The sequence below is a fragment of the Aspergillus bombycis genome (assembly GCF_001792695.1).
Source record: "Aspergillus bombycis strain NRRL26010 chromosome Unknown contig00089, whole genome shotgun sequence".
NCBI lineage: Eukaryota > Fungi > Ascomycota > Eurotiomycetes > Eurotiales > Aspergillaceae > Aspergillus > Aspergillus bombycis.
The window spans coordinates 73926-98549 of record NW_019170091.1 but is presented as its reverse complement, the minus strand read 5'-3'; the positions used below and the strand labels follow the sequence as shown (position 1 = coordinate 98549).

At 47.7% G+C, this 24624-nt stretch overlaps 6 protein-coding genes across 6 annotated transcripts; 3 read left to right on the top strand and 3 right to left on the bottom strand.

The window, feature by feature from the left end:
- Positions 1-595: 595 nt before the first annotated feature.
- Positions 596-3590, bottom strand: ABOM_008286 (serine/threonine protein kinase CLA4; the record flags this gene model as incomplete). The annotated part of the gene is made up of 5 exons (XM_022535415.1): positions 596-1008; positions 1064-1163; positions 1232-2592; positions 2673-3289; positions 3433-3590. 5 exons carry the CDS (start codon positions 3588-3590, stop codon positions 596-598), a joined length of 2649 nt encoding a protein of 882 aa, XP_022386155.1.
- A 1667-nt stretch (positions 3591-5257) lies between these two features.
- ABOM_008285 (NADH kinase POS5) lies at positions 5258-6097 on the bottom strand (the record flags this gene model as incomplete). Its single annotated transcript, XM_022535414.1, has 1 exon — positions 5258-6097. One exon carries the CDS (start codon positions 6095-6097, stop codon positions 5258-5260), a length of 840 nt encoding a protein of 279 aa, XP_022386146.1.
- Positions 6098-8639: 2542 nt separating this feature from the next.
- Positions 8640-13117, top strand: ABOM_008284 (putative RNA polymerase II transcription elongation factor (Ctr9); the record flags this gene model as incomplete). The annotated part of the gene is made up of 4 exons (XM_022535413.1): positions 8640-8855; positions 9296-9328; positions 9407-10294; positions 10358-13117. 4 exons carry the CDS (start codon positions 8640-8642, stop codon positions 13115-13117), a joined length of 3897 nt encoding a protein of 1298 aa, XP_022386147.1.
- A 4174-nt stretch (positions 13118-17291) lies between these two features.
- On the top strand, positions 17292-19724 carry ABOM_008283 (uncharacterized protein; the record flags this gene model as incomplete). The annotated part of the gene is made up of 2 exons (XM_022535412.1): positions 17292-17733; positions 17791-19724. 2 exons carry the CDS (start codon positions 17292-17294, stop codon positions 19722-19724), a joined length of 2376 nt encoding a protein of 791 aa, XP_022386151.1.
- Positions 19725-20611: 887 nt separating this feature from the next.
- Positions 20612-22048, top strand: ABOM_008282 (splicing factor ESS-2 family protein; the record flags this gene model as incomplete). The annotated part of the gene is made up of 1 exon (XM_022535411.1): positions 20612-22048. One exon carries the CDS (start codon positions 20612-20614, stop codon positions 22046-22048), a length of 1437 nt encoding a protein of 478 aa, XP_022386152.1.
- Positions 22049-22490: 442 nt separating this feature from the next.
- ABOM_008281 (MID1 family protein) lies at positions 22491-24381 on the bottom strand (the record flags this gene model as incomplete). The annotated part of the gene is made up of 2 exons (XM_022535410.1): positions 22491-23167; positions 23223-24381. 2 exons carry the CDS (start codon positions 24379-24381, stop codon positions 22491-22493), a joined length of 1836 nt encoding a protein of 611 aa, XP_022386149.1.
- Between the last annotated feature and the right edge of the window lie 243 nt (positions 24382-24624).

Here is a 24624-nt window from a genome sequence, read left to right as displayed (position 1 = left end):
TCGGACACCAAGCGTTTCACATATCCACCAAACGTGAAGTCCCGTATGTTATCCAATACATTCATTGATAATAGAACTCTCAGTGATGTAGTGACTCGTTGCCGCCTTTATCGTTATGGACTGAATTCAGCCATTATGCGTCTAGTGAACATACAGGGATGTTTGTATGTTTCTAGTCTTTCCCAGGCACTCAACCTCGAAGGACCAAAATTATCAGAGATTGCTTGTTCTATCTCGCTGGAGAAGATGTGCATAAGCGAAGGTGGCTCAGTCAGAACAACACAACAAATGCAGAATAGATTATTCACAGCAGAAGAAGCTGTGGCAAACGAAGATTTAGACACCAAACATAACGCCGAATTATCCATGCCAAGTCCGAAAGACATAGCCTTATAATTTGGATATCACATAAGAAAAAAGGTGATTGTAATGCAAGTCATAAGCGAACAGATATCATCCGGAGGCACGTAAATGGAACCCATATGTGTGTGAGACAAGTTCTAATGTAAATCGTAAAAGGTAAACATGGAGGGTGGGGGGGTTTAAAGCTCGTCTCAGATTTGTGCTATCACCACAGCATGCGATCTCCGGCACATCACTGTCCATTGTTCTTCTTCCAACGGAGCAATTCCGCAAGACTAGGGAGACTACAGCCAGATTTCAGGAATTCGTGAGCTAGCAGTTCTTCCGCAGTGGCACGGCTGCGGACGTCGACACACAGACACTGGCTGAGGAAGGATTTGAGCTCCTTGCTCAACTTTTCAGGCTTCTTTAGACGAGGAGTGCCATTGGTGGCAATAAGATATAGAGCTTTAAGCGGTTCCTCGTTTAGGTAAGGGGGCTCTGATTCGATCATCTCAATAGCCATAATTCCTAGTGACCAGCAGTCGACCTTAGGTCCATATTCCTTCTGTTTGACAACTTCTGGGGCCATCCAGTATGGCGTCCCAACCATCGTTGCACGCTTGCTCTTTGATTCGGTAAGTTTAGCACAGAATCCAAAATCGGCTACATTCCTTTGTTAGCGTGATATTGGACAGTTCCATACATGGGGGTTACTTACTAATCTTGACATGACCAGCGCGATCAAGAAGGACATTATCACTCTTGATATCACGGTGGATAATGTTTTGGCTATGTAAGTGTGCCAGTCCTTTGCAAGTCTAGATAGATGATTAGTATAATCTACGTGCATTTCACAGTCTCATCGCGCTGAACAGCATCAACGTACCTCTGAGCAAATGGTAGCAATCTGATCTTCCTGGATTACAGGGTTGTTGTCAATGACATCTGTGAGGGCACCACCCTCCATGAATTCCATAACAACCCAGAGCTCATTGCTTTGTTCTTGCAGGAATGAGTCAAGGAAATTGACAATATTGGCATGCTGGCTGTCTTTCATTACAATGATCTCGTTAACAATAAGCTCCTTTCGTGGCTGACTACGCAGATCCATTTGTTTGATTGCAACCTGAGTTCGAGGTCCATATTGGCGGTACAGTTCGCGGGCAACTGGAGAAACAGCATGTTCTTTAACACGGGCGACATACACAGATCCAGAAGCACCTTGTCCAATCTTACGTTGCTTACTGTAAGATTCGTTGGGATTGTCTTTAGAGACGACAGACCTAAGCCGATCCATGACTTCGTTCTCAGACATTGCCGACATGCGAACTTCCCTCTGCCGGGGCTCAGCTTTCTTAGTCAGGGCAGCTTCAGCTTGACGGACACCATCGGGAACAACGTTCTTATTAGTTGCCTGTTTGTTCGCAATATTCAGTGGCTTCACTGGCTGCACGGGAGCAGGAAGTTTGCTGGGTGGTGGCCCCTGAGCCTGCTGTTTGGTACCATTGTTCTGAGCGCGCGCCGCAGAGGACTGTGCTCGCGGATCATGTGCAGGGTAACGCGAGCTTGGAGAAGATTGGTCTGATCCCGGAGCACGTGCAATTCCGGGGCCGTTGGCCGATATATACTCCCCCGGCCGTTGTCCCTGGTTGGAGTTAGTCGGAGGGGCTGGCGCTGGGCGCTGAGCAGTGAGCTGGCGTGCAGAGTCTTGTCGAGCCGAGCCAGGAGCCTGCGGGGCGGGACGGCCTGGTTTGTAGCGGTCGTTCATCGACGGATCGGCGCCATAGCCACCGAGCTCCTGTTTAGCCAGAGGGACGCGAGTCTTTGGAAGCGAGGCGTTGTACGCTTCTTGATCGAGCCTATTTTGCTCTTCTTCACGTTGACGAGCACGGCGACCTTCTTCCTCCATGCGTCGACGCTCCTGGTCCGCCATCTCCTTCATCCTCTCCAGCTGTTGCTGCTGTTCCAAAGCACGATCTGAGTCTGATTTGCTGTGCGCCTGTGAGGGTGATGAACCAGCGGAACGGTTGGAATGACCACTGTCTAAGCGTTGAGATGGGGCTGGGGGCGGCGGTCTTGGAGGAGCAATAGAATTGCCAACCGTGTTGCTGTTGTAAGTTTTTGGTTGCTGGTTTGACTGGGGAGAGGCTAATCCGGCATAATACTGTGGGTTCTGTTCGCGCATCTTTATATCAGAGTAAAACTCGAGAACTTCGATGACGGCTTGGGGGTTCTTCTTATAGTCTTCTTTGGTGATAGCGACGCAGTCAGCAGCTTCTCCCACTCAGGCGGTAATCCCACAAAGGCGCCGGTCCGCGGGTCGAAACCGACGTGAACGCGGTGGCTAAAGTTGGTCGGATTGCTTACGCCTCCCATTCCCGGGCAGCGCTCGTAGATCTTGTCAATCCAGTCATAGATCTCGTCATCACTCTTGACCTCACAGGTAATGCTCTTAGTTGGCACGTCGCGTGTGATCAGGGCAGCCTTAGAGGTGGCATCTTTCGGATTGGCCAAACGAATAACTTCGAAGGCCATCCGAGTGTCTTCGGAACGGGAGACAGCGGTGACCGTCTGAAGCGGGATAGACAAGACTACCCTACCCGTCTCATTCTTCAAGAAGTCCAATCGAAATTCTCGAAGTATCAAATATCGCTGGTTCCAGGTAGCCAGAAATTTGTCTTCCTTGCAACGAACATATCCTTCTTTGATGACGGCTACCCCTCCCTGTCCCGACTGGTTGGTTTTTGTTTGTGTGAGAGACGGGGTGCTAGTATTCGGGAATAATGATAAGTTGGCGGACCCTGGCGTGCTGGGGGAATCTAGGCTCATTTGGCTGAAGGAGGCGACCGTATTTGAGGAGTTAGAAGGCAGGTTAAGCTTCGGACGCTCGGCCGGTGGGCGCGGTGCTGGCCCAGGATTCATGAACTGGTCGGGAGAGTACATCCTGTGTCGCCATCAGTTACTTTTCAAAGGCCCCAATATCTTTCGGATGATATAAAAATAAGGACAAACGCCATCAGTATATGCCGTAACAAATATACAATGGCTGCTAGACAGTAGTGATAAATAAGAGCAACGCCGACATACTTTCCATAAGTTGAGGCGAGAAGCGCGCTGGCTCCAGAAGTAACTTCTTGCTTCACGGCGGGTACGAGGGGTGTCCGTTGATGGTTCGGTTGTTTGTAAGTACTGTATATTGTCAGGGACAGAGTCCAACTTCTCAAGACTGGCGCTTCAAGCCCCATGAGTCCCAAACCTAGAAGGTCTGGTGCGCAGCATCCGGGAATCCTACAACAATAGGAGTCGATCCGCCAGCAAAACAGTGGGGTAGAACTCAGTCGAGATGGGGAGAGTATTGCCAGGTTATTTTTCTTTCATTTTTCTTCTTTAATGATGCTTTGGACAAGAGAGACCCTACCTGACAATACCTTTGGCTTTGGAAGAACCGAAAGGTCTCCTCGCACCAGCGAGTATGAGCGAGCGCAAAGGTCTCGGGGTACTTTGACCCTTCAGAACGCGGTGAGACGACTCGCCAATGCAAAAGCGACAAGAGTAAGGGACCTATGTGAGAAAAGGTACTTTCCTGTGGGAAAATAGTGAAGAGAATAAGAATGTGCAATATCAACAATGCATAGGAAAGAAGAGAAGAGCGTGGAAGGGAGAGAAAACGAAGTAGCAGGCGAGGGGTGGGGATCCAAGGAGAACGGAGAGAGGGGGGAAAGAAAGGAAAGGGAAATCGTAAATGAGGTTTCACTAACAGCGGGAGCCCATCGCAAGTCAAGGGGCGCGGCACTTGTCACAGGAAAAGCGCTCAGACTTCGAGAGCGGTAACGGTTGCAAAGAGCGCTCTAGGATCTAGTAAGATATGATATAATAACGGTTCTTCGATATCTTCATTTACTCTCCTTTGCATTCTTGCTTTAGCTGGAGATTGAAAATGATCCAAGGGTTTCTCATAATTGAATGAATATGCTTGTTACGCTACTTTATTTCTACCGTAGTCACATCATATTCAGGGCCCCTGGCTAACAGCCAAAGGCTAGATTTTTAGGGGTTTCAGGTACATAAAAGGAAGATAATATCCATCAGACAGCGAATTTGTATCGGAGGTGGAGCGGCCACGTTCAATACTTAGACCTTTAGATTAAGTGAGGAAAGGTTGTACTAGGAGGAGAATAAGGCACTTTTTTCTGACAAAAAGATAGGGTAGTCTGCAGTAAGTGGCGTAGAGTTGTTGCTACCCAAGTAGATTGGGAGACACAGTTGCAGGTGGACTGACGGTGTGAATCACATAAATAACGGGACTGGACCAAAAAACCCAGTTCCTTGAAGCAAAGACGACTACGATGAAGGCTAAAAATGTAACTATCCTAAGCATGCTCGGCAATCTCATGTGCCCCCTAGCTTATGTAATTAGTAGGCATTGACACTTTTATAAACAATTGTACACGGAAGATATCCTAAGTTGGGTCTCTGGAGCGTCTGTGTCTGTTCAAATCTCCTGCCACTGTTTGGATGTACCCAGTTGCTATCCCTTAAACCAATCACACCAATGTGTGTACTCCTAATCTTCTCCAAAGATAAAACTCCGGCCCACGGGTTGTCGTTCCATAGATCCAAGAACTCGGGTGGTCCACTCGCCTGATACAAGCAACCTCCTTTTTTGTTTCGCTCTCTATAATCCATAAATTTACCGCCAATTAAAAACGAATCAACTGTACGCATGACAACCCCCGGAGTATAGCAGTGATACCTAGTAGGTCATATACTAGACAATCTACCAGCTAACATAGAGATAGGCTTGTCACAATTGAGACCGCCCGGGGAGTCGTTCGCTGGTAATAGATGGTTGAGTAAATAAACTTTTAAGCGTTCATATAAGTTAGAATATGGATGATCCTCTGTCGGTTCATCATGGTTCTTCGCCGAAGGGGTAGTTAAATTTGAGCTGCCCATTCAAACCGCCAACCCATCCATCATGCGCCTCACCACCCATGATTCTCCTCATCACACATGGTACTCCTCCCTGCCATTCGTTTTTGCCGTGCCGCATCTCTTCGTTCCATACTCGGACCTCCATACCAACAGCCATTCCCTGACCCATGTTGACCCCGTCAATACTCATCTCTAATTCACGACCCCGGTTCTTTTCACTCAGTTTCAGCGTAATCGACGTGCTGGATGGTAAAACCAAAGGCCGGAAACTCAGACTCCGGGCGCAGATTGGAGTTAGTAGAACCGAAGGCACCAAGGGATGCACAATACTACCACCACTACTCAAGCTGTATGCGGTACTACCCGTGGGCGTCGAGATAATGATCCCATCCGCTACTGCCTCTGTAAGGAATCGTCCTCCGACATAAACATCCACCACCGCAAGATGCGGCTCCTTGCCACGATGGAGAAGCACTTCGTTCATTACATACACTCCCTGGCTGCTCAACGTATTCTGTATGGAAGTCGGGCTTCGGTCTTGCCGAACAGGTCTCCCGTCTGCAGTGAAAAGCCCAACTTTTAAGCGGTTTCGCATCAAAATGCGAGCTCCGCGACTCGAGCCCATTGATTTCCCACGGATCGACGACCATCCCGTAGGACCTGTCTGAAAATCTGCTTGATAATCTGTGGCAGTACACCTCGACGCTTCTAACATAGGAGCTCGGTCCCCTGCTCCCGCACCAGACATGTATACCTCACGAAATGCGCGTTTGTACTCCTCGAACTTCCACTCGCTTAAAAACCCTAGTGTACCCATGCTGAATGAAAGCACCGGGGGTACATTGTAACATGTAGCGAACAAGGAAGAAGCATGCAAAATAGTTCCATCCCCTCCAAGAGTGACCGTAAGGTCCGCTTTACTATGTAACCCCGAGGCTAGCCTGCTCAATGGAGCTGAATAGATAGGAAAAGGAAAGTTTGAATGCACTTCTTCGGCAGTCTTTGGCTCTAGAATCAGGGCAATAGATGGATATGTAGATGTTAGATGACTAGACAAAAAGCTGTCAGTTGTGTTCTCCAAGGTATCAAGGTGGCTCCAATACTTTGCAAATTCAATTAGCGATTCTGTTACTGTTGGCACGCAATCCTTTTTCACAACAAAGACATTTCGAGGGGGTGCTGGCCATTGAAGAGAAAGGAGATCGCCCTCCCAGGATTCTGGGACAAAGAATTAGCAAGACATAGTCTAGTGTCACATTGTTTCACATTATCTCAAGAGGCGGAAGCGGTTTTGCAGTTTGCAGAGACGCACACCTTCGTATTTAGGTAATAAACGCTGAGGTAACATCTCTATATCTCTGATTTCACAGCGGCGAAGAGAGGATGAAAAAGGTCGCTTCCATGGTGTGTACTTGGTTATGCTAATCATGGAACGAAATGGTTGCGTTCGAAGAATAGTCGCTTGCATATTGAAGGAGTGAGCAGCTCAAAATAAGGCTTGACACAGAGATTAGCGATGTAAACAACAACTATTTTCATTGATCTAAAAAAGCTCACTTGTATTTTTCTTCTTTCATCTTCCGAGCTCAACTTCTGTGGGACAACACTGATGTGAAGCATGGAATCATTCCCGGAAGAAGTACATTTATCGAAACTTCGAATTTGTATTACCGTTCCCGCTAAAGAAGAAGGGAAAGAGAGCGTGTGAATGAACGAAGGTTGCTCCGGATCTTTGATGAGGCGAAGGATAAGGTACTAGTAGTCTCCAGAATGATCTACTCCGGAGCTGAAGCGTCTGACCGCCCTGAGAGCCTGACGTACGAGGGAGAGAACGTCATTAAACCGGCAAGTGCCTTGCCTGTGGACTACTAGTAGTTAGTACTATTAGTCTATTACTAGTATTTAACAGCAGTGGACGTCTTGGCTTTCGGGTTCACAAGATCCCCTCCTGCCAATCGTTGCGGTCAGGCGTTATCTCGTACCTAGTACCTTAGCTCCTACGTACCGTTCCATTCTCTCTTATGAAATTTATCTTTCACTTCATCCTACATGCATTATATAGAGGATATCCTCTGATCTTCTTGTTTTGCTTTGCGGCTCTGGGCATGGCCTGAACTGATAGGCATCAAACTAGAAAATTTCCCTTGCTCGCCCGACGTGGTGAGAGATTCTTCAAACAGAGCTTTCGCTCAAGTACGGGCTGCCTTCCCTCTTATGCAACTGCTCGACTAATTTCTAGCTGCGTGATCGTCTGGTTTAGGATAAATTGTCACTGCAACAAAGCGTCTCGTCTACCAGCTCAACAGAATCAGGTGCTCTTTTGGCCACTAGCAATCCAAAATGATGGGTGGCCCTAACCCTGACCTTCACCAGCAAAAAGAGAACCCAACCTGGCAACGTATAGGGAGCACGAGTCAAGATTCTCAAGCTGACAATGGCATGGAACCACAGCTTAAACATGGGATCCCGATGCAGGTGCTTCGATCCCTCTTGCTTGCAACATGGTTCAACTGCTGTTGTGTCGTCATCCTAGTGACTCAGGTGATCGGTGCTCCTCTTTATCTAATAAGCAAGGATTATTATTATGCATATATGGCATACACGAAGCAGTCTTTCGGTTTGGTCATCACAGCTCTCACACAATGGGGCTGTCCGACATTTGTTCGCGTTAGTGGTGATAAGAGTGTACAAGGGCAAATTCACCTGACAGAAGACGGCCGGTTGAAAACTGAATTTCCCGAGCGCTTGGTATTGATTGCTAATCACCAGGTCTATACCGATTGGATTTACCTGTGGTGGGTTGCGTATACGAACATGATGCATGGCCGCATTTTCATCATCCTCAAAGAGTCTCTCAAGTACATCCCAATTGTTGGCCAAGGTATGACGTTCTACGGCTTTATTTTCATGGCTCGCAAATGGCTATCCGACAAACCCCGGCTACAGCATCGCTTGGAGAAGTTGAAAACCCGGCATTCAGGCTCCAAGTCGGAATCGTCTGAATACGACCCCATGTGGCTGTTAATCTTTCCTGAAGGGACAAATTTGTCAATTAACACTAAGAGGCGTAGTGACGAGTATGGGCAAAGGCAAGGGTTTCCACCTCTAAAGCACGAGGTTCTCCCGCGGTCGACCGGTCTTTTTTTTTGCCTACAGCAATTGAGGGGTACTGTTGATTGGGTGTACGACTGCACCGTAGCCTATGAAGGACCTCCGTAAGTCCCCATGTCTGTTAAATTGTCATTGAAAAAAGAGAAAAACCCACGACTAACTTCTGTGGTAGAAAAGGAAGCTATCCCGATAAATACTTCACGCTCCGATCAACATATCTTCAGGGAAGACCCCCAACATCCGTCAATATGTACTGGCGACGGTTTGCTGTATCAGACATACCCTTAGATGACCAGAAGGAATTCGATGCCTGGCTTAGGGCCCGATGGGCGGAGAAGGATCAGCTGCTTGAGGAATATTTTGAGACGGGAAGGTTTCCGTCTAATTTAGCGGGCTTTATTAACGATGTGGACGTTTCCGAAGGTCTAAAAGCTGCCGCTGCCGCTGGATATGTGGAAGTATTTGTTAGACTGGGACAATGGAGTGAAATCGGGCGTATATTTATGGTATTAGTAGGTGCTGCCCTTCTGTGCAAAGTGCCAAAACTCTTCGGTTTTTGATAAGACTTTGCCTTTTATATTGTCTTAGATTAGCTATTCTTACTTATGTTTATGAGAGATGCGTTTAGAGAATGATAGTGTTTGTAAAGGATTTCACTTTCCCTCTCCCAATCTGCTTTGATGTACGATGTAGGTTGACAATGCAAGCTCACTTGTTTCTTTCCTAACTTTTTTTTGATTGTAGGAATTTCGTAAGATATTGGAGCCACATGTGGCGGTGGAGCTCCAGCCTCAGCACGGACTCCAGCCTCAGGTTCCGACCCTTTCAATCTATTGACACCCGCACCAAGTAGAGAGCTCAACACTGCAGGTTTTGTCGTCTCGAGTTGCTGCTGTAAATTTAGAACGCTCTTCCTGCTCGAGGTCTCAGCAGGGGGGTGTGTTTCTCATTTTCATTGGCAATCCTTTCATATAGTACGATCATGAGCTGAGCCTTGCAACGATCTCTACTCCAGACATCCACCACACCACGTTCAAAGGAATACCTCTCACGCGCCATGGCGTCCCTACGAAGTGAACACACCAATGGCATAAACGGCGAAACACATTCCACGGCTAAATCACTCCGGTTTTCGGACATTCCTTCTGCCATTGATATTCCTGCATCCACCCTCGACAGCGAGGTCGAGGTCAGTCTGGAAGGTCTTCCGGACGATCCTACGGAGCTCTGTACTCTACTGGAGAATGAAAGGGCCGCAAAAAATTTTTGGGTTATTATCGCGCTCGCTTATGCCAAACAAAAGCAAATCGACCATGCTATTGACATCCTCAACAAAGGGTTGGCATCAGTCGCCCATGGAGCGACGAAGGAGAAGCTCGGCTTGCTGGGCTGGGTATGCTGGCTGCTTATGTTGAAGAGCCGACAAGCGCCCCGAGTGGCACCCGAAGGGGAGTTGTATGCTGAGGCCAAAACAAAGGACCATTACCTACAGCTGGCGACGTCGACATTAAACGAGGCATCTCGCCTGAACCCAGCTTTCCCGCCCCTGTTTCTAGCCCGCGGAGTGCTGTCCCTTTTGCGCGCATCGTTGCATCCCCCGAGGCCAGTTCGTCCTGGTACAGTTGACACGTCCGAACGAGTTGAGTCTCTTAGACAGGCGCTTAAATGCTTCGAGGAGTCGTCAAAAGCCTTCGGGGGTCGAAATGTGATGGCTATCCTTGGTCGCGCAAGGACACAGTATATGCTTGGAAGATATGCAGAGGCACTGGAGGGTTACCAGAAGGTTTTGATGAAGATGCCTGGTTTAACAGATCCTGATCCTCGCATTGGTATTGGGTGCTGCCTGTGGCACCTGGGCTTTAAAGACCAGGCGAAAGCTGCGTGGGAGCGAGCTCTGGCATTGGTACGTGGATCCTGCAATATTATCTTTTTAATGCCAGATGCTAATCGCCTATACGCTCTGTAGAACCCTGACTCCAAAGTTGCCAATATTCTACTCGCCGTCTACTACCTTTACGATAGTTCCCGACACGCCACGACTGATCCTGCGTTTGGCTCTTTGTATAAGGTGGCTATGACCCAGTACACACAAAAAGCTTTCAAATTGGACAAAGAATACCCCATGACGGGCGCTTTGTTTGGGGGGTATTTTCTTCTGAGGAAATCATACTCTACGGTTGAAACCTTAGCACGGAAAGCGATCGAGCACACGGACGTGATGCAAATAGCTAGCGATGGTTGGTTCCTGCTCGGTCGCAAGGCGCATTATGAAGGCGACCTTCCCCGTGCTGCAGAGTTCTATAACCGCTCTGATCAAGCTCGAGGTGGCGGTGATAAGGGGTATTTGCCTGCCAGGTTCGGCACGATACAGATGCAAGTGTCTAATAAAGATTACGATGGTGCCAAATTTCGACTGGAGAAGATTATACAGCAAACCAAGAACCCAGAATGCATGATACTTCTCGGAGCGCTTTATGCGGAGGAGGTCTTTGCTACTGAGAAGGTTGGTAGCCGGGAAGACAAGTCAGCCGAAGCTAAAAAGGCGATCAGTCTCCTAGAATCGGTTCGTGCCCTCTGGAAGGACGAAGGCAGGAAACTCTCCCCTGATGAGTCAGTTTTGGTGTATTTGGCTCGCTTGTATGAGCGTACAGCCCCGGAGAAGAGCATGCAGTGCCTGTCCCAGCTCGAGGAATTGCAATTGACAGCAATCGTTGAGGATGAACATCCAGAAGGCCTTGAAAATGAGGAGCAGGTTAAAGCTACTCTGCGAGTAAACCTACCACCCCAGCTTCTCAGCAATATGGGTTGCTTTTTGTACCAGGCTGAGAAGGTAGACCAAGCGCGGACTATGTTCGAAACGGCGTTGAATGCCTGCGTCCGGTCGCAGGAGAAAGAAAGTGAGCATGACACGGACGCCTTGGTCACGACCATTAGTTATAATCTTGGACGAACATACGAGGCCTCCGACATGCCTGAAGAAGCAAAGAAGGTGTATGAAGGTCTCCTGGAACGTCACAGTGACTATACGGAAGCAAGCGCTAGGTTGACATATATTGCCCTACGACAAAGCCCCACGGATGAGGGCCCCAAAAGGATGGCCAAGCTGTACGAAGCAGATTCGACGAATCTTGAGGTCCGTGCTCTGTTCGGCTGGTATCTCAGCAAGTCTAAGAAACGGGTTGCGAATCTGGCCGAGGACCAGGAGCAGCGCCACTACAAACATACCCTACAATACTTCGACAAACACGACCGCTACTCGTTGACTGGGATGGGTAATGTTCATCTCATGACAGCACGTGATATGCGCCGTGAAACCGATCAGGAGAAAGAGAAGCGCCGTAAGATGTACGAGAGGGCAGTGGAATTCTTCGACAAGGCTCTTCAGCTAGATCCTCAGAATGCTTATGCGGCTCAGGGTATCGCCATTGCTCTGGTAGATGCTAGGAAGGACTACAGCACTGCAGTGCACATATTTTCCAAGATTCGGGACACCTTGAGAGACTCTAGTGTCTACCTAAACCTTGGGCATGTATATGCGGAATTACGGCAGCACTCGCGATCTATCGAGCATTATGAGGCGGCGCTGTCGAAAGACCGCGCTCGCGATGCGCAAATTCTAGCATGCTTAGGCCGAGTATGGCTGCTGAAGGGAAAACAAGAGATAAGCTTGTCGGCTATGAAGACCGCTCTGGATTATGCACGACGAGCGCACGCTGTTGCGCCGTCCCAGTTGCATCTGGAGTTTAATGTGGCGTTCGTACAAAATCAAATCGCCTCTCTGGCATACAGTCTACCGGAGACGCAGAAGACTGTACAAGATGTACAGGATGCCTCTGATGGCCTTCGTGAGGCAGTTGAATCTTTTGGACGCATTGCCCAGTCCAAGAACCCTCCTTACCCAGCGGGAGCCTTGGAACAACGAGCCAACATGGGCAAGACAATCATCAAACAGCTCGAACGAGCCCTCCAGAGTCAGAAGGAGTACGAAGAAAAGAATGCGGCTAAACTTCAGCAGGCTCGCGAGGCTCGTGAAGCTGAGATCCGGCGGCGCGAGGAAGAAGTTCGCAAGGCGCAAGAGGCAGAGCGCGAGCGTAAACAGCGAATTGCAGAGGAACGGCAGCGAATGGTGGAGGAAGCACAACGATTAGCGGAGCAGCGGGCGGAGGAGGAACGTGCGCGAGAGGAAGCGGAGTTAACGACAGAATCGGAGACAGGCGCTAAGGTGAAACGCAAGAAGAAATCATCTTCGACGAAACGCAAGAAGAAGCGGGCAGAGGACGACTTCATCAGTGACGGCGAATCACCGACCAGGGCTGGAAGCTCAGAACCAGAGAGCGAGGGCGAAGCGGCCCCCAAGAAACGGCGGCGACTAGAACGTCGGTCGGGCGGGAAAATGCAGAGCAAATATAAGAGCAGTGAACTGGTGGTGGACTCCGACGAGGAAGACGGGGCCGACGCCGCCACAACGCCGGCGGCGGAATCCGATCACGATCAGGAGATGGCTGATACAGGTGATGATGGGGAAAACATAATTCAACGGCGCCGAACGAAGGTGAATCGCCGGATTTCCGACGACGAAGAGGAAGAGGAAGCGGAAGCGGAAGAGGAAGAAGAGAACCAATCGGGGATGGTAGCAGTATTAGAGAATGAGGACGACGATGGTGCAGATGATCTGTTCAACGACAACGCGGATGGTGATAACGGTGCGGTGATGGAGGAAGAGTAAAGATTTGCCAAGACAGCATTCTTTTCCTCTATTACTTTGTAGTGTATATCTTCTACTACGCTTTTACTTTATTCTGTACCAAGAGGATCCAGGCGTTGGGAGAATTGGAGGCAAACCTGGGATATGTTTATAAGCTGTACTGGAATGAATAATCTGATAATTTCTTCACTATTAGTTATACAATATCAGGGGAGTGAGGCTCTATGATTTTCAACGTATAGTACAACCAGGCTAATCTCAAGGCATATAAAGGTATTCAAGATCGCTGTACGGAATATGGTTCTGATTCAAACCGAAACAAGCAAGTCCCGGAGAAGCAACGGGATATTGCTTCCAGTTCTTGAGGGTAACTAGCCGAGTAATTAAAAAATTGCCTCGTCAGCACTGCTAGAGCGAAGTCTAGACACAGCGATCGTCAGGAGGCCGAACGATGGAGAACATGTGAGACACGCTAAAGAGGCTAAATAGGAGACCACCCATGAAGCCAGCCCGGGCAGAAGGGAGAGGGGGAAAAGAGAAAAAGAGAGAAAGAAAGGAAAAAAAGAATAATTAAGGCTAGGAAGAGACGGGTTGCCTCGAAGGGTCGTGTCTGAGACAGTAGTGTAGCACTTTCTTCTTTTTTCAGATCGGATATAGATGGATACGGAGCACACAGAACAGAGTAGTAGTTGGTACTAGATTTCAGGTTTGGTGCCTTAGTTAATATATCTATATCAGGATACTCGGTATCCATGTGTGAGATACTAAGTCAAGTAAAACTACTCCGGAGTAAGCAACTGGTTTTTAACTGAATCTAAACTGCATAATTAAAACCAAGGCTATATTGTAACTGATAATACTCGCCGTTGATTTAGAAGCAGTAAGTACACCGTAATGTAAGGGAGAAATACTCCGTACAAGGAGTAGAAAGAAAGGCCTTGCAGTTACCTAACTGGAGCAGTGAGCCGGAATAACAGAGAAAAAGAAGAAAGGGGGAAAAACGATGACCAATGACTAATGATAGTAGTTGATTAAGCAAAAGGAATACTAGTCAACTAGTTCGTTAGCAACTATCATTAGTTATAGATAGAAAGAAAAGCTGAGAACGTGCCATCCTGCGCAGTTAATGCATGCAGGTATACGGAGTACAGGAACACTGTTTGGCGGTGTGATCAACAGGCAGATGTGACGTGGGAGAAGCCTAGTGTACTTAGACAAGATAGGAGGTATCGATCGATGTAGGTAAATACAAATGTGAATAAGAGAAATACCACACAGGAATCCGGAGGGTATTAGATACTCTCTATCATGGATGAAATGGATTACCCTGGTATGTACTCTGTATATATCATTATACTATACATATGGATCAATATTAAATGCGAGAGCACATGCTATCTTTGACCCGAGCAATACCTGCTCATACGGAATAATTGATACTGTGGGATTAAATCCTCGAGGCTCAAGCCCTAAAGCAGTCCCGTCTAATTCCCTCCCCGGTCCAACCAACATCCTGGTTCATCGCATCTTGACTGACCACCCGGGGCAGGCTAACCTCGTGTAATTTAGGTTATACGCATCCTGTACGGCTATCTAGGGTAGTATTGCTAGGTATTTGGTGCTACAACAGCCGTGTTTACCACTCTTCTAGATATGACACCATGGCGCTAGCCATCGCAATAGGCCTAACCACAGAAAAGGACCGTAGAGTCAGTCCACTTTTTTTTTTTTTTGGATCATCCTATTCCTTCCGTGTACCGATACAGTACAGAACAATAAATAAGATATACAACAGCACAACAGGTAACTAAGTAAGTAATTGTGGAAGAGAGGCATGAATTTATTTTATTTTATTTTTTTTTTTAAAAAAAAAAATTAAAAATTAAAAAACAACATTACTAACTCTTACCGGTACTAGTTACTAATTTACTAATGCATTTTGGATCCGTTCGGACAGGTATAGAGTTCAACCAGGCAGGGAAGTTGGCCCATTAATGTCATTGTCTAGCGTCCCAACTAATAAGCCCAGTGGAGAGACGTTGGAATGGGTCCGCGTCTTTAAGCGAATGATGATCCGGTGCCTGACAGTCGTCACGGTATTGCTGGGTACTTCCTTTCCTCGGAACTTCTCTAAGACGAGTGCCTGGCAAAGTGGCTTATGCAGTAATATACTGTATGACAGGTGTTGAAACTGTTATTCATACAAGCACATACTTTCGTATACGCAGCCAGTAATAAGTTGAAAGTTTGAAGCATGTTGGAGAGGAAGTCGGCATATCCTCTGCAGGTTGTTCTATTTGGTGTACACTATTTGTACGGCTTATTAAATATGCGTTCTTAACTCATGTCATTTTAGATGCTAGATAGGCCATTGTGCCCAACCTTTATGATCTCCACGTGGTTCTCCGTTGGAAGTAGGATCCATTACTATTTCTATCACCTACACAATATATCTATCGTCACTAGTTGCCTATGGCTAATCTAAGAAGCCCCATTTATCTACCGTCGATACTTACCCAACGGGGAGCCCCGTGTGGGATCGCTCGTGGCTGACTAGCATAATTCTTTCCATTTCCAGTTTCACGATCGCCTGCCTACTAGGAGCCGATGGAATATACTAGACTGGACCTCCATCTGCAGTTCTTTCAGGGTAATCCTGGACAAGGCAACGTAATAGCTACCGAGGTTAAAAGTATTATTCCCTGTCAGTCTGCATGGCTAGCGTTAATTTTCAATCCGACCAAAATCCTGGGGGGAGGAATTGACTTCCAGGTCCCTAGGCCGTAAGCACCAATTCCGATCGATCAGCAACACGGGACAATTGGATCCATAGGTTTGTGATTTTATGGCCTAAGTTCGCGGTTGTGAGTACCTGCGTCCTGCGTGTCTGGGTTCCTGGATGTCTGTGCAAACAACTCCTACTCCATGGTCTCAGTAGACTAGAAAAAACCGAATCTCCTGATTTGATCGTCTCCACGACATGCAGCTCGGTGAGCGGTGCCCGGTGTTTTCCTTGTCCCTTTTCCTTTTCTTCTCTTTCTCCTTCTTTCCTCCTTCCTTCCTTCTTCTCTTCCATTTCTTTTTCCTTTCCCTTTTTTGGGGTTTTCCTCTTCCTTTGTTGTGGGATGTCAATAAACTGAAGAACATTACTAGTACTGGGATCCTTAGTAAAGTAGGGAGATATAAAATACACTTTTTATTCTGTGCGTTATCGTACGGTAATTTCTTCTCTACTTTCTGTCTTATTCCCCTTCTCTTTTCCTTTGCTTTTCGCGTATTTAAACGTTATATGTCATACAAAATTGACTGTCGGCTTCGTAAGGGGCAAAAAAAGGAAAAAACGCTTTAGAGATGGAAAACAAAACAGAAAAAATAAAGTAACTACTCCGTACAGTCTGTGCCTTTTCGAACTGTCAGAACGGGGAATCTCTGGAGCTAAAGTAAAAATAAAATTACACCAAAATGAATGAGCAGCACCAGCATAAAATAAATCAGGAGACAAAAAAGGAAAAGGAAAACCAACATCCGTCTCAATTTTAATTTTTCTTTTGGTTTTGGATAATTTTTCTCCATCCTTTCTAACCGTCGAACTATACTAATAATTGTTAGTTCCCTCCCTTAATCCCTCTTATTATTGTCCTTGCCATTCTCCTCCCCCAGACCATCCATTGACTAACCATTTATCGATCCGCTTCGTTCTTTATCTATTGATTCTAACCTCCACCATCTTTCTTTTACTGTCCCTCACTCAGCTTCTCTCCTAGATACCTTTATTCTCCTCTATATTCACGATCACGATCATTTTACTCGCTAGAGCCACTTCCCTATTATCTCATGCATCTTCTCTTCTGTTGTGACAATTGTTGCTTCGTTTCATATTTTCCTACTCCCAAATTTATGATTCAGTCTTTCCTCGCCGAGTGGCCTTGCCCCTAAAATCTAAATCTAAATCTAAAACACTTCAGAAACTCTTCCACCTGGAGGTGTCATGTCCTCTTGCTCCTGATCCCTAGCCAGCTTAACCTATTTCATCGTTCAATTCGCTCTTATCATCCTCTACCATGGTCCTAGCCAGGACCATCATATTGCAGTTACATGCTTGACTATCGACTTGTATTTACTCTCCCCTTCGACCTCGCCAATTGGACTGCGGTAACAGTCTACTATGGATGCCTCCAGCTCTGCCCCACGAACCATGGCGGATTCAGAGCAACCCAATACCAGAGTGTCCAACAATGACGTTCCTGATCATTCAATTCATATCCGCTCTCGATCAACTGCCCACGCCCAGAGTCCAAAACGTCTGTCTGTCTTCAGCGGTCGTTCCAGGAGCAACACAACTACTTCCACCACATCATCACGCCGCTCCCCCGCCTCGTCCATGACATCTATGGATGCTGCCTCTCTGCCCTCATCTCAAGATGAACGAACTAGTTCGGCTGGTGTCCGCTCAGAGCGACAGGAGAGTATGACCAAATCACTTCTCTCACGTGGGAGCCGTATCCTCCGTCGCCAGGGAAGTAAATTCAACATCGTTGCCACACTGGATGAAGAGGATGAAATGGAGCGCGAGAAATCCCGGTTTGAGGTCTCAGACCTCTTCAGCCGTCACCACAGGTCGCGGCAGAGTGATGCTCGTAAGCGCACCTTTACGCGAATGGCACAATCTGGTATTCATCACTGATATGTTGCAGATGAACAATTGAAAAACCTTATCTCGGATCCCTTTGACTTCCACCACCTAACTCATACGAGTCCATCGCATTTCCAGGCAATGGACAGGGCCCGGGAAAATGACCTAGTCACTGAATTCTCCGCCATCCGTGCCTCTCAAAGGCCTGTCACAGGACTTAAGGGTATCCGTGCAGAAGATCTTCATTTTCGTGACTTCTCGTCCGAGAACCTCGCCAATTGTGGGACGGGTACTGCAAGGGACCAAGATGTTCCTGCTCCGATTAGCCCTCCTGGGTCGCCAGGAACGTCGTCGTCCGCAACGAGCCCCAAGCAGCAAGATGATAGGCTAAGAAGGGAGTCACGAGTCTGTGAGAACTTTTCTCGGCCGTATCCCAGAGCCGGTGCAACTACGCCGCCCGGGTTGGCGGCATCTCCCGAAATATCTGAACCAGCTCCTCGTGCCATTGATGAGATATTGGGTCTGTCGTCCCCATCAACGTACCCGGAACATGTCTACTCAAACGGCGATGACGAAGCCCAAGAAGGCCGCTTACTCCATATGAATGTTGAAAGCATCTTCCCACCGACCATTGGGCAGGCCATCATTCCCGACGCTCAAAAAGACACGATTGATTTCAGAACCTCGTCTATGCCATTCACCAATATGTCCTCAGATCTTGATGTCCTTCCAGAGGAAGAGGAGGCTACCCATTCAAGGGAAACTTTGGTGTTTGCTATGGAAAAAACCAACTCGTGCTCCCAGTCTCGGCTAAGCTCACCTCGAACTGAGCTGCAGAGCACCTCTGTAGTCAGACCTCAGTCTAATCTATCCGTATACGTGAGTCAAGAATTGTCGAAGAAGGTTTCTGAGGCTCTTGGTTCTCCTACGCTCCCTCAATATCGTCAGCCCGAGGCATCGCCACACGACCAAAGACTGGGTGGACTGGTAAAGAGAACAGCATCCATCCGTCGAAAAGCAACATATGAGACCATCTATGAATCTTGGGATGCCGATATTGACTACTGCTACGAGCATGCGGCAGAGTCGAATTGTAATTTCGACTGGGCTCGTAATTCGTTCGATGAACCACAACAGGACGAAAATGACGTTTCCATCGTGAGTTCCCAGGTCGACCCGGTGAATGGGGCCAACAAAACTCACCTGCTCCCGGCTGCAAATTTGAGCACGTCCACAGCTCCTGGATTGGATCTGGAGCCCAGCCCACCTCGTTTGTTGCCTAGCGCGCAGGTTTCATTAACTCCATCCACCGCAAGTTACGAAATTGAGGAAGGCGGCTCTCAGCGGAACAACGGTTATTTCCAACCAGTCAGTTCTTCGATGTTTCCATCGACCTTGGGAAAGCACATGACCCATGATATCCTATATGAGGAGTACCTGGCAGGTGATGCTGAATCAGATCAGCACTTCTCCTTCTGCTCACAGGGAGTGATCCAACCCATGGAACAGCCTGTCTCTCCCCGGAGTAGTTTCTCCCCTATCAGCAAATGCAACTCTGAAGAGAGCCTAATCTTATCCCGTGCAGCATCAATCGTCCGCAAGCACCGTTCTTCTGTCTCGACCACTAGTGTTCCGGAGCTTGTGCACAGCTTGGCAAATAGCCGAGAGTTGTCCACGATGGACCAAACCGCCTCAAGTGATCACTCTCTGCCCTCCGGGCCTGGACAACCAGAGTCGTCTTCTTACCATCGTCAAACGAAAGGCCTAGCAAGAGAGATCGAGACCCAGGTCGCTTTTCGATCTGATGGCAGTATGATTCTTGAATCTGCTGGGATCATACCAAATCCGGGCCCTGCTATTCATGATCGGGCAAGATCCATATCTGAAGTAGAGGCGGCCAAGGCTGAAGTCCCTATCAGAGGAATGCATCGGCGAAAGGGTAGAGCATCGTACTCGCTCTTTCCATCTTCCGCAACTTCAGCTAACGTGCTGTAGTTGCACCATGACTAGTCCCGAAGTAGAACTTGGACATAATATTCTTCTCTTTCACCTTGCTCCTTCACACTTCCATACCAATCACCGATAGACCTCTTCAACGACATGATGACTTTTCACTTGTTCTATCTGCAAATTTCCCTTTCTTCATTGTTATTCCTTTCAATATGTCTGTCCTTCTGCAATTGTTAGCCATTCTATACTCATTCTTTTCTCGTCTGCGATTTACCCAAGATTTTCGTTTTGCATTCTGAGCGGCTACTTTTTCCACATGAACAAAAATCTCTGGAAGGTGTTTTCTGGTCTGAAGAATTGGGAAAAGGCTGCGAATGGGTTTTGGTTGCATAGCACTCGCTCGCAAGTTCTTTACTTTGTATTTGGGTATTTGCAGGCATCGTGCTTTCTCTGCATTTCCTTATTGCTTAGCAAGTTTATCTTTTGATAAATACGGATTGGTCTTGTTATAAGAAGTACACATAGAGGAGGGTGGTTTACTGGGCTGCTCTGCGGGTTTTCTGTCCGGATTTTGGTGGACAGTGAATAAGCGAAAGCGTCATCGACTAAACTATTGTATGTTCAAGAAGAAATACGTGTACCTGTTTCAATAGGATACTATATGTCATATCCAAAAGTTACTTGACCAGATAATGGAACCCTAAGGATTTGAGAGACTAGAGTTTGGGTGTGCTGATTCATGAAATGTCGTCACTTGCTTATCAACGCCCACCGCCTCACCCTCCTTTCTGCCGCTCTTTCGCTGTTCCTTACTGTTCACTTACACATCCATCCACCCATCTAGTATCGTGCTCTTAACAGGTTTCTTCGGCTGACCGAAATTCTATTCCTTTGCGTTGGTCTGTCTAGGCTCTCGGTTACCCTTCGCTGTAATGTCTTCCTCGTCGCAAGCTTTGGCTAAGCGCCATATCGAAACCAATCTAATGCCCCCTCCCCCCCCGAAACGCATCAAACGACCTACTACTGTCCTCGATGAAGACGTCTATACAAATACCTTATCTGGCATCATTGCGCGAGATTACTTCCCGGGACTCCTGGAGGTACAAGTGAAGCAAGAGTACCTCGAAGCACTCGACTCGAAGGACAAAGAATGGATTGCTACGTCCAAGAGAAGACTTACCGACCTGATGTTGACTCCAGAAAGAGCTCGGAACTGTTCTGAACCGTCGGGCCCCATAATAACAACCAACCCCACAAAAATAAGGCATGTAGGGGATACTCCTACGGGTTGGGGTGGGGATACGCCAATGTCAATCATGCCCATGGCCTCTTCATCACCGGCTCAGCATTTAAAAGATAATAATGCTCCCAGGCTGTCCAATCTCGGGCTGCTCGAGTTCCAAGCGAAGTATACCAGCGAAGATAACGAATCCTTCAATAAGCTGCTAGATAAGCAGAATACGAAATGTCGTGAAAAGTATGCGTGGATTTGGAGCGGCAACAAGATCCCGTCCGCGCGACAGGTTGCCCACCATCAACGGGAGGCAAAACGGGTCGAGGAACAGGGTCTCAACCCCTATCAGGACAAGCAACTAGCCACTAGGAAGGACTTTGATTCTCGGCCCGCGAAACCGGACTCATGGAAGGCCAGATCGGAGAATTCTCTCATGTTCACGCCCTCGTCTGTTGAAGACACTCTCGAGACGCTCCAGCAAAACGCAGAAGCATCTTCACGAGCAGGGCCTAAGCGAGTGGTGTATCAGAATACCCGATTACCAGATGAGGGACTGAAATCTGCACAAGATGGAGGTGCGCTTCCGCCCTCTCCATCGATTTCTGCTATTAAAGATGCTATTGCCGGACGCCCCCGGCCTAGTGATTCAGATGCGGGCTATAGTGGGAATGAGACGCCACGAGTGAATGGATACGCCTTCGTGGATGCAGATGAACCAAAGTACCCAACAAATATCGTCTCGAAAGACAGTCATGCGGACTTTGTAGAGGACCTTCGGTTGTTGGGGACAAGTGATAAAACCCCGAATCCGTTTAAAATAAGGGAGAACCGAAGGCGCGAAGATCTACACCATCGTGTAGTAGACCACGTTGCGAGAAAGAAACGAGCGGAGAAAGTTGCGCAAGAGACTAAATCCCCGGTTACCATGACGCCGCGGTTCGCCAGTAGCCCTCGGCTAGACTTTGGACTACGCATGCCTGACAGAGCAACAGTGGGAGGGGGTGGGTCAAGCAAGTTGTTGACTCCAGCGGCACAAAAACTATTACATCGTATGGGGAACACTCCTCGGCTGACAGAGTCGTCTTCATCGAACCTGAAGAATGTGTGGACTCCGACTCCACGAAGAGCCAAATAGATACAAATTCCCTGTTGGAAAGTTGTTACATATGATCTCTTGACTAATGGCGCTTCAATAGATACCATGGTGGACCCGGCGTTATTTCCTGCTCCTATACTGCTTAGGTTGTGAGAAGATATTCTACTTAATGAAGTTTAGGTAGCCATAACCTAAGAAGTTGTTTTTTTTCGTACCCTATCTATAAACGCTTCCGAGCTATCGTCCGAGTTATCCACTCCACTCTCTTTCCTAGTCTGAAGATACTATGTCTAGTTGAATATAGACAGTGTGACACCGAAAAAAGCAGCTGTAAACAGAAAGAATTATATTGGCCAAGGGATCTGGTTACACAGACATATGACGTGACACTCACAAGTAACTTAATAGAATTGACCAAAATGGCGAGGTACCGATTGAGAAAGGTTAATGGCCCACGCTATACATACATAGTACTAGTTCACTAACCGTCAAATGCCCAATACGAAAGCCAAACAGTTAGAACTACAAATAAAACCGACCGCAAAGGAATTATCCTAACTCCACCGCCCATGAAGTACGCCGCGCCTACCCAACTGCAGGTGACAAGGTCGTCGGGGCCGCGTTTTCCGTACGTAGAAGAGAGCCATCTGCCCTGCGGGCAGCTAAAGTCCAGAGCAGCGGGACAGCTCTTGACGAGATTGTAACAGGTGTCCTCGCAGGGAAGAATCTCCTTGTAGGGTCCTGGTCGGATCTCTTTGTCGATCAGCAAATTTCGGGACCGATTCGTCGAGGGATCCAACCGCAGTGTGTGGTCGTCACTGAGCGACGTTCCGTTGATGAACTCCTGTCCAGCGTTTCTGGCCTGGAGAAATGTGCCAGTGCTTGAAAAGTCCTCGCACCGAGGGATGGTTACGGCGCATAACCACTGCTTGTATGCTCTGGCACAGTCATCGCATCCCACCGCCAAAGAAAATCGAGTCTCATTTGTAGCATTACATTGGATCTGCTCCAAAGAGTAAGAAAAGTTCTTATAGAGTGCAGCGGCATTATCATCGTAGATTGAACGGAGGCTGTCTAAGGTAAAAGTCGGGTTCGAAGGCACCGCATATGCCACTTCATTGCAAAATGACAGGTTGTAGAGGAGCGCACAATTACGATCTTTCTCTGTCAGTAACCTTAACACCCCAGATTATGTCGAAAGGAGATTAATTACCTGCTTTGGTAGAGAAGGTGATAGGTTTCCATACTTTCCCACCGCCGCCAATAACGCCGTTTCTAGAACCAGTAGAATTGCCATTCAGCGCTAGAATCCCTTCATATGTCGAACTTTGGTTGAGCCCGGTGACATATAACTGTTCCTTGGGTTTATTGCCGGGTCCTCTGCTTGTCATGCTTGCTTTGATGTTATGATCACCTTTGCCTATTTGAGCGAATCGATCGAGCGCACAAGAGGAATGGTGTAAACCTGAGATGGCTGTATCGTTAATGTTATTCGCAAACATTGTGTACGACGGCGCCATGCCCATCCAGTTGCTGTAGCTCTGAGAGCCCTGTTCTGCCTCCGTTAGGTTGCCCGTGGTGAAGAGAGCACTGTGCATGTCCGAATCCACAAAGTACAGGAAAGCCGGATCGTCCGCGAGGCTGTGGAAAAAAGCATCAACTGATGCCGCAAGCTCATAGCTGTAGGACCCAGAATGTTCTGTGCTGTTATGTGCAACAACGCCGATATAAACATCCCCTTCTACTTCCGCGGTGGTGCCCATATATCCCTCTTCGACCATGTATTTAGTTTGATTCGACCTCTCTTGCCCAGGACCAGGCTTTTGAACCGATTCAGATGTAGAGACGTAGACCTCTAGATGTGGTAGGTTCCGAGCACTGTTAGAATCGGCTTTATTGGAGCTAGGCTTCGAGCATGCTGTTAGAGATATGAAGACCGTTTCCAAATGCTTCGATTTGTCGCTATTTGGTTCCTCGGATATCTTATTGGTATTTTTGCCATTTACAGAATTCTTTGAGAAGTACCACCACTGGGTTTCACCTAATTTAACTTCGCCCTTTTGGTATTGATTATTGCCTAGGGATAAGACCCCAGTAGGGGCCCTGCTGACAATATCTAGACCTCGTAGATCTCCAGCGTCGTCCACATCGTCTTCAATCACTAGACCATTGTAAGACCCCAATGGGAAGGGGAAATGTGAGTCACCGTCATTGATGGTCAAGTTACTATGGATTTCAGGGGCCCGAGAAGTGAGATCTGCAGCATAGCCTAAACCTGTAGTCCAGAGAGCCAGAGAGATTATGTAGTAATGAATAATTGCGCTGATGCGTGGAGCAAAACAGCACAACCAAGGTGCGAGCTTAGGTCGCATGGACAGTTCAGTAGATATTCGGCTCTGGGTCGGGTAATATAAAAGGAAGAAGGGAAAGAGGAGGAGTCAAGGAAGGCTTAATAAAGACGAGACGACGACTTCCTCTCACAGCCGAGGTCTACCGAGTCGTAAGCGAAAACTGGGAAAGATAGCAAGGGGGAACGTCATCCACGAACAAATTCAAGCTCATTCATAAGCTAGATTTTATATACAAAGTACTTGCGCTTGACAGCATTGGGCTCA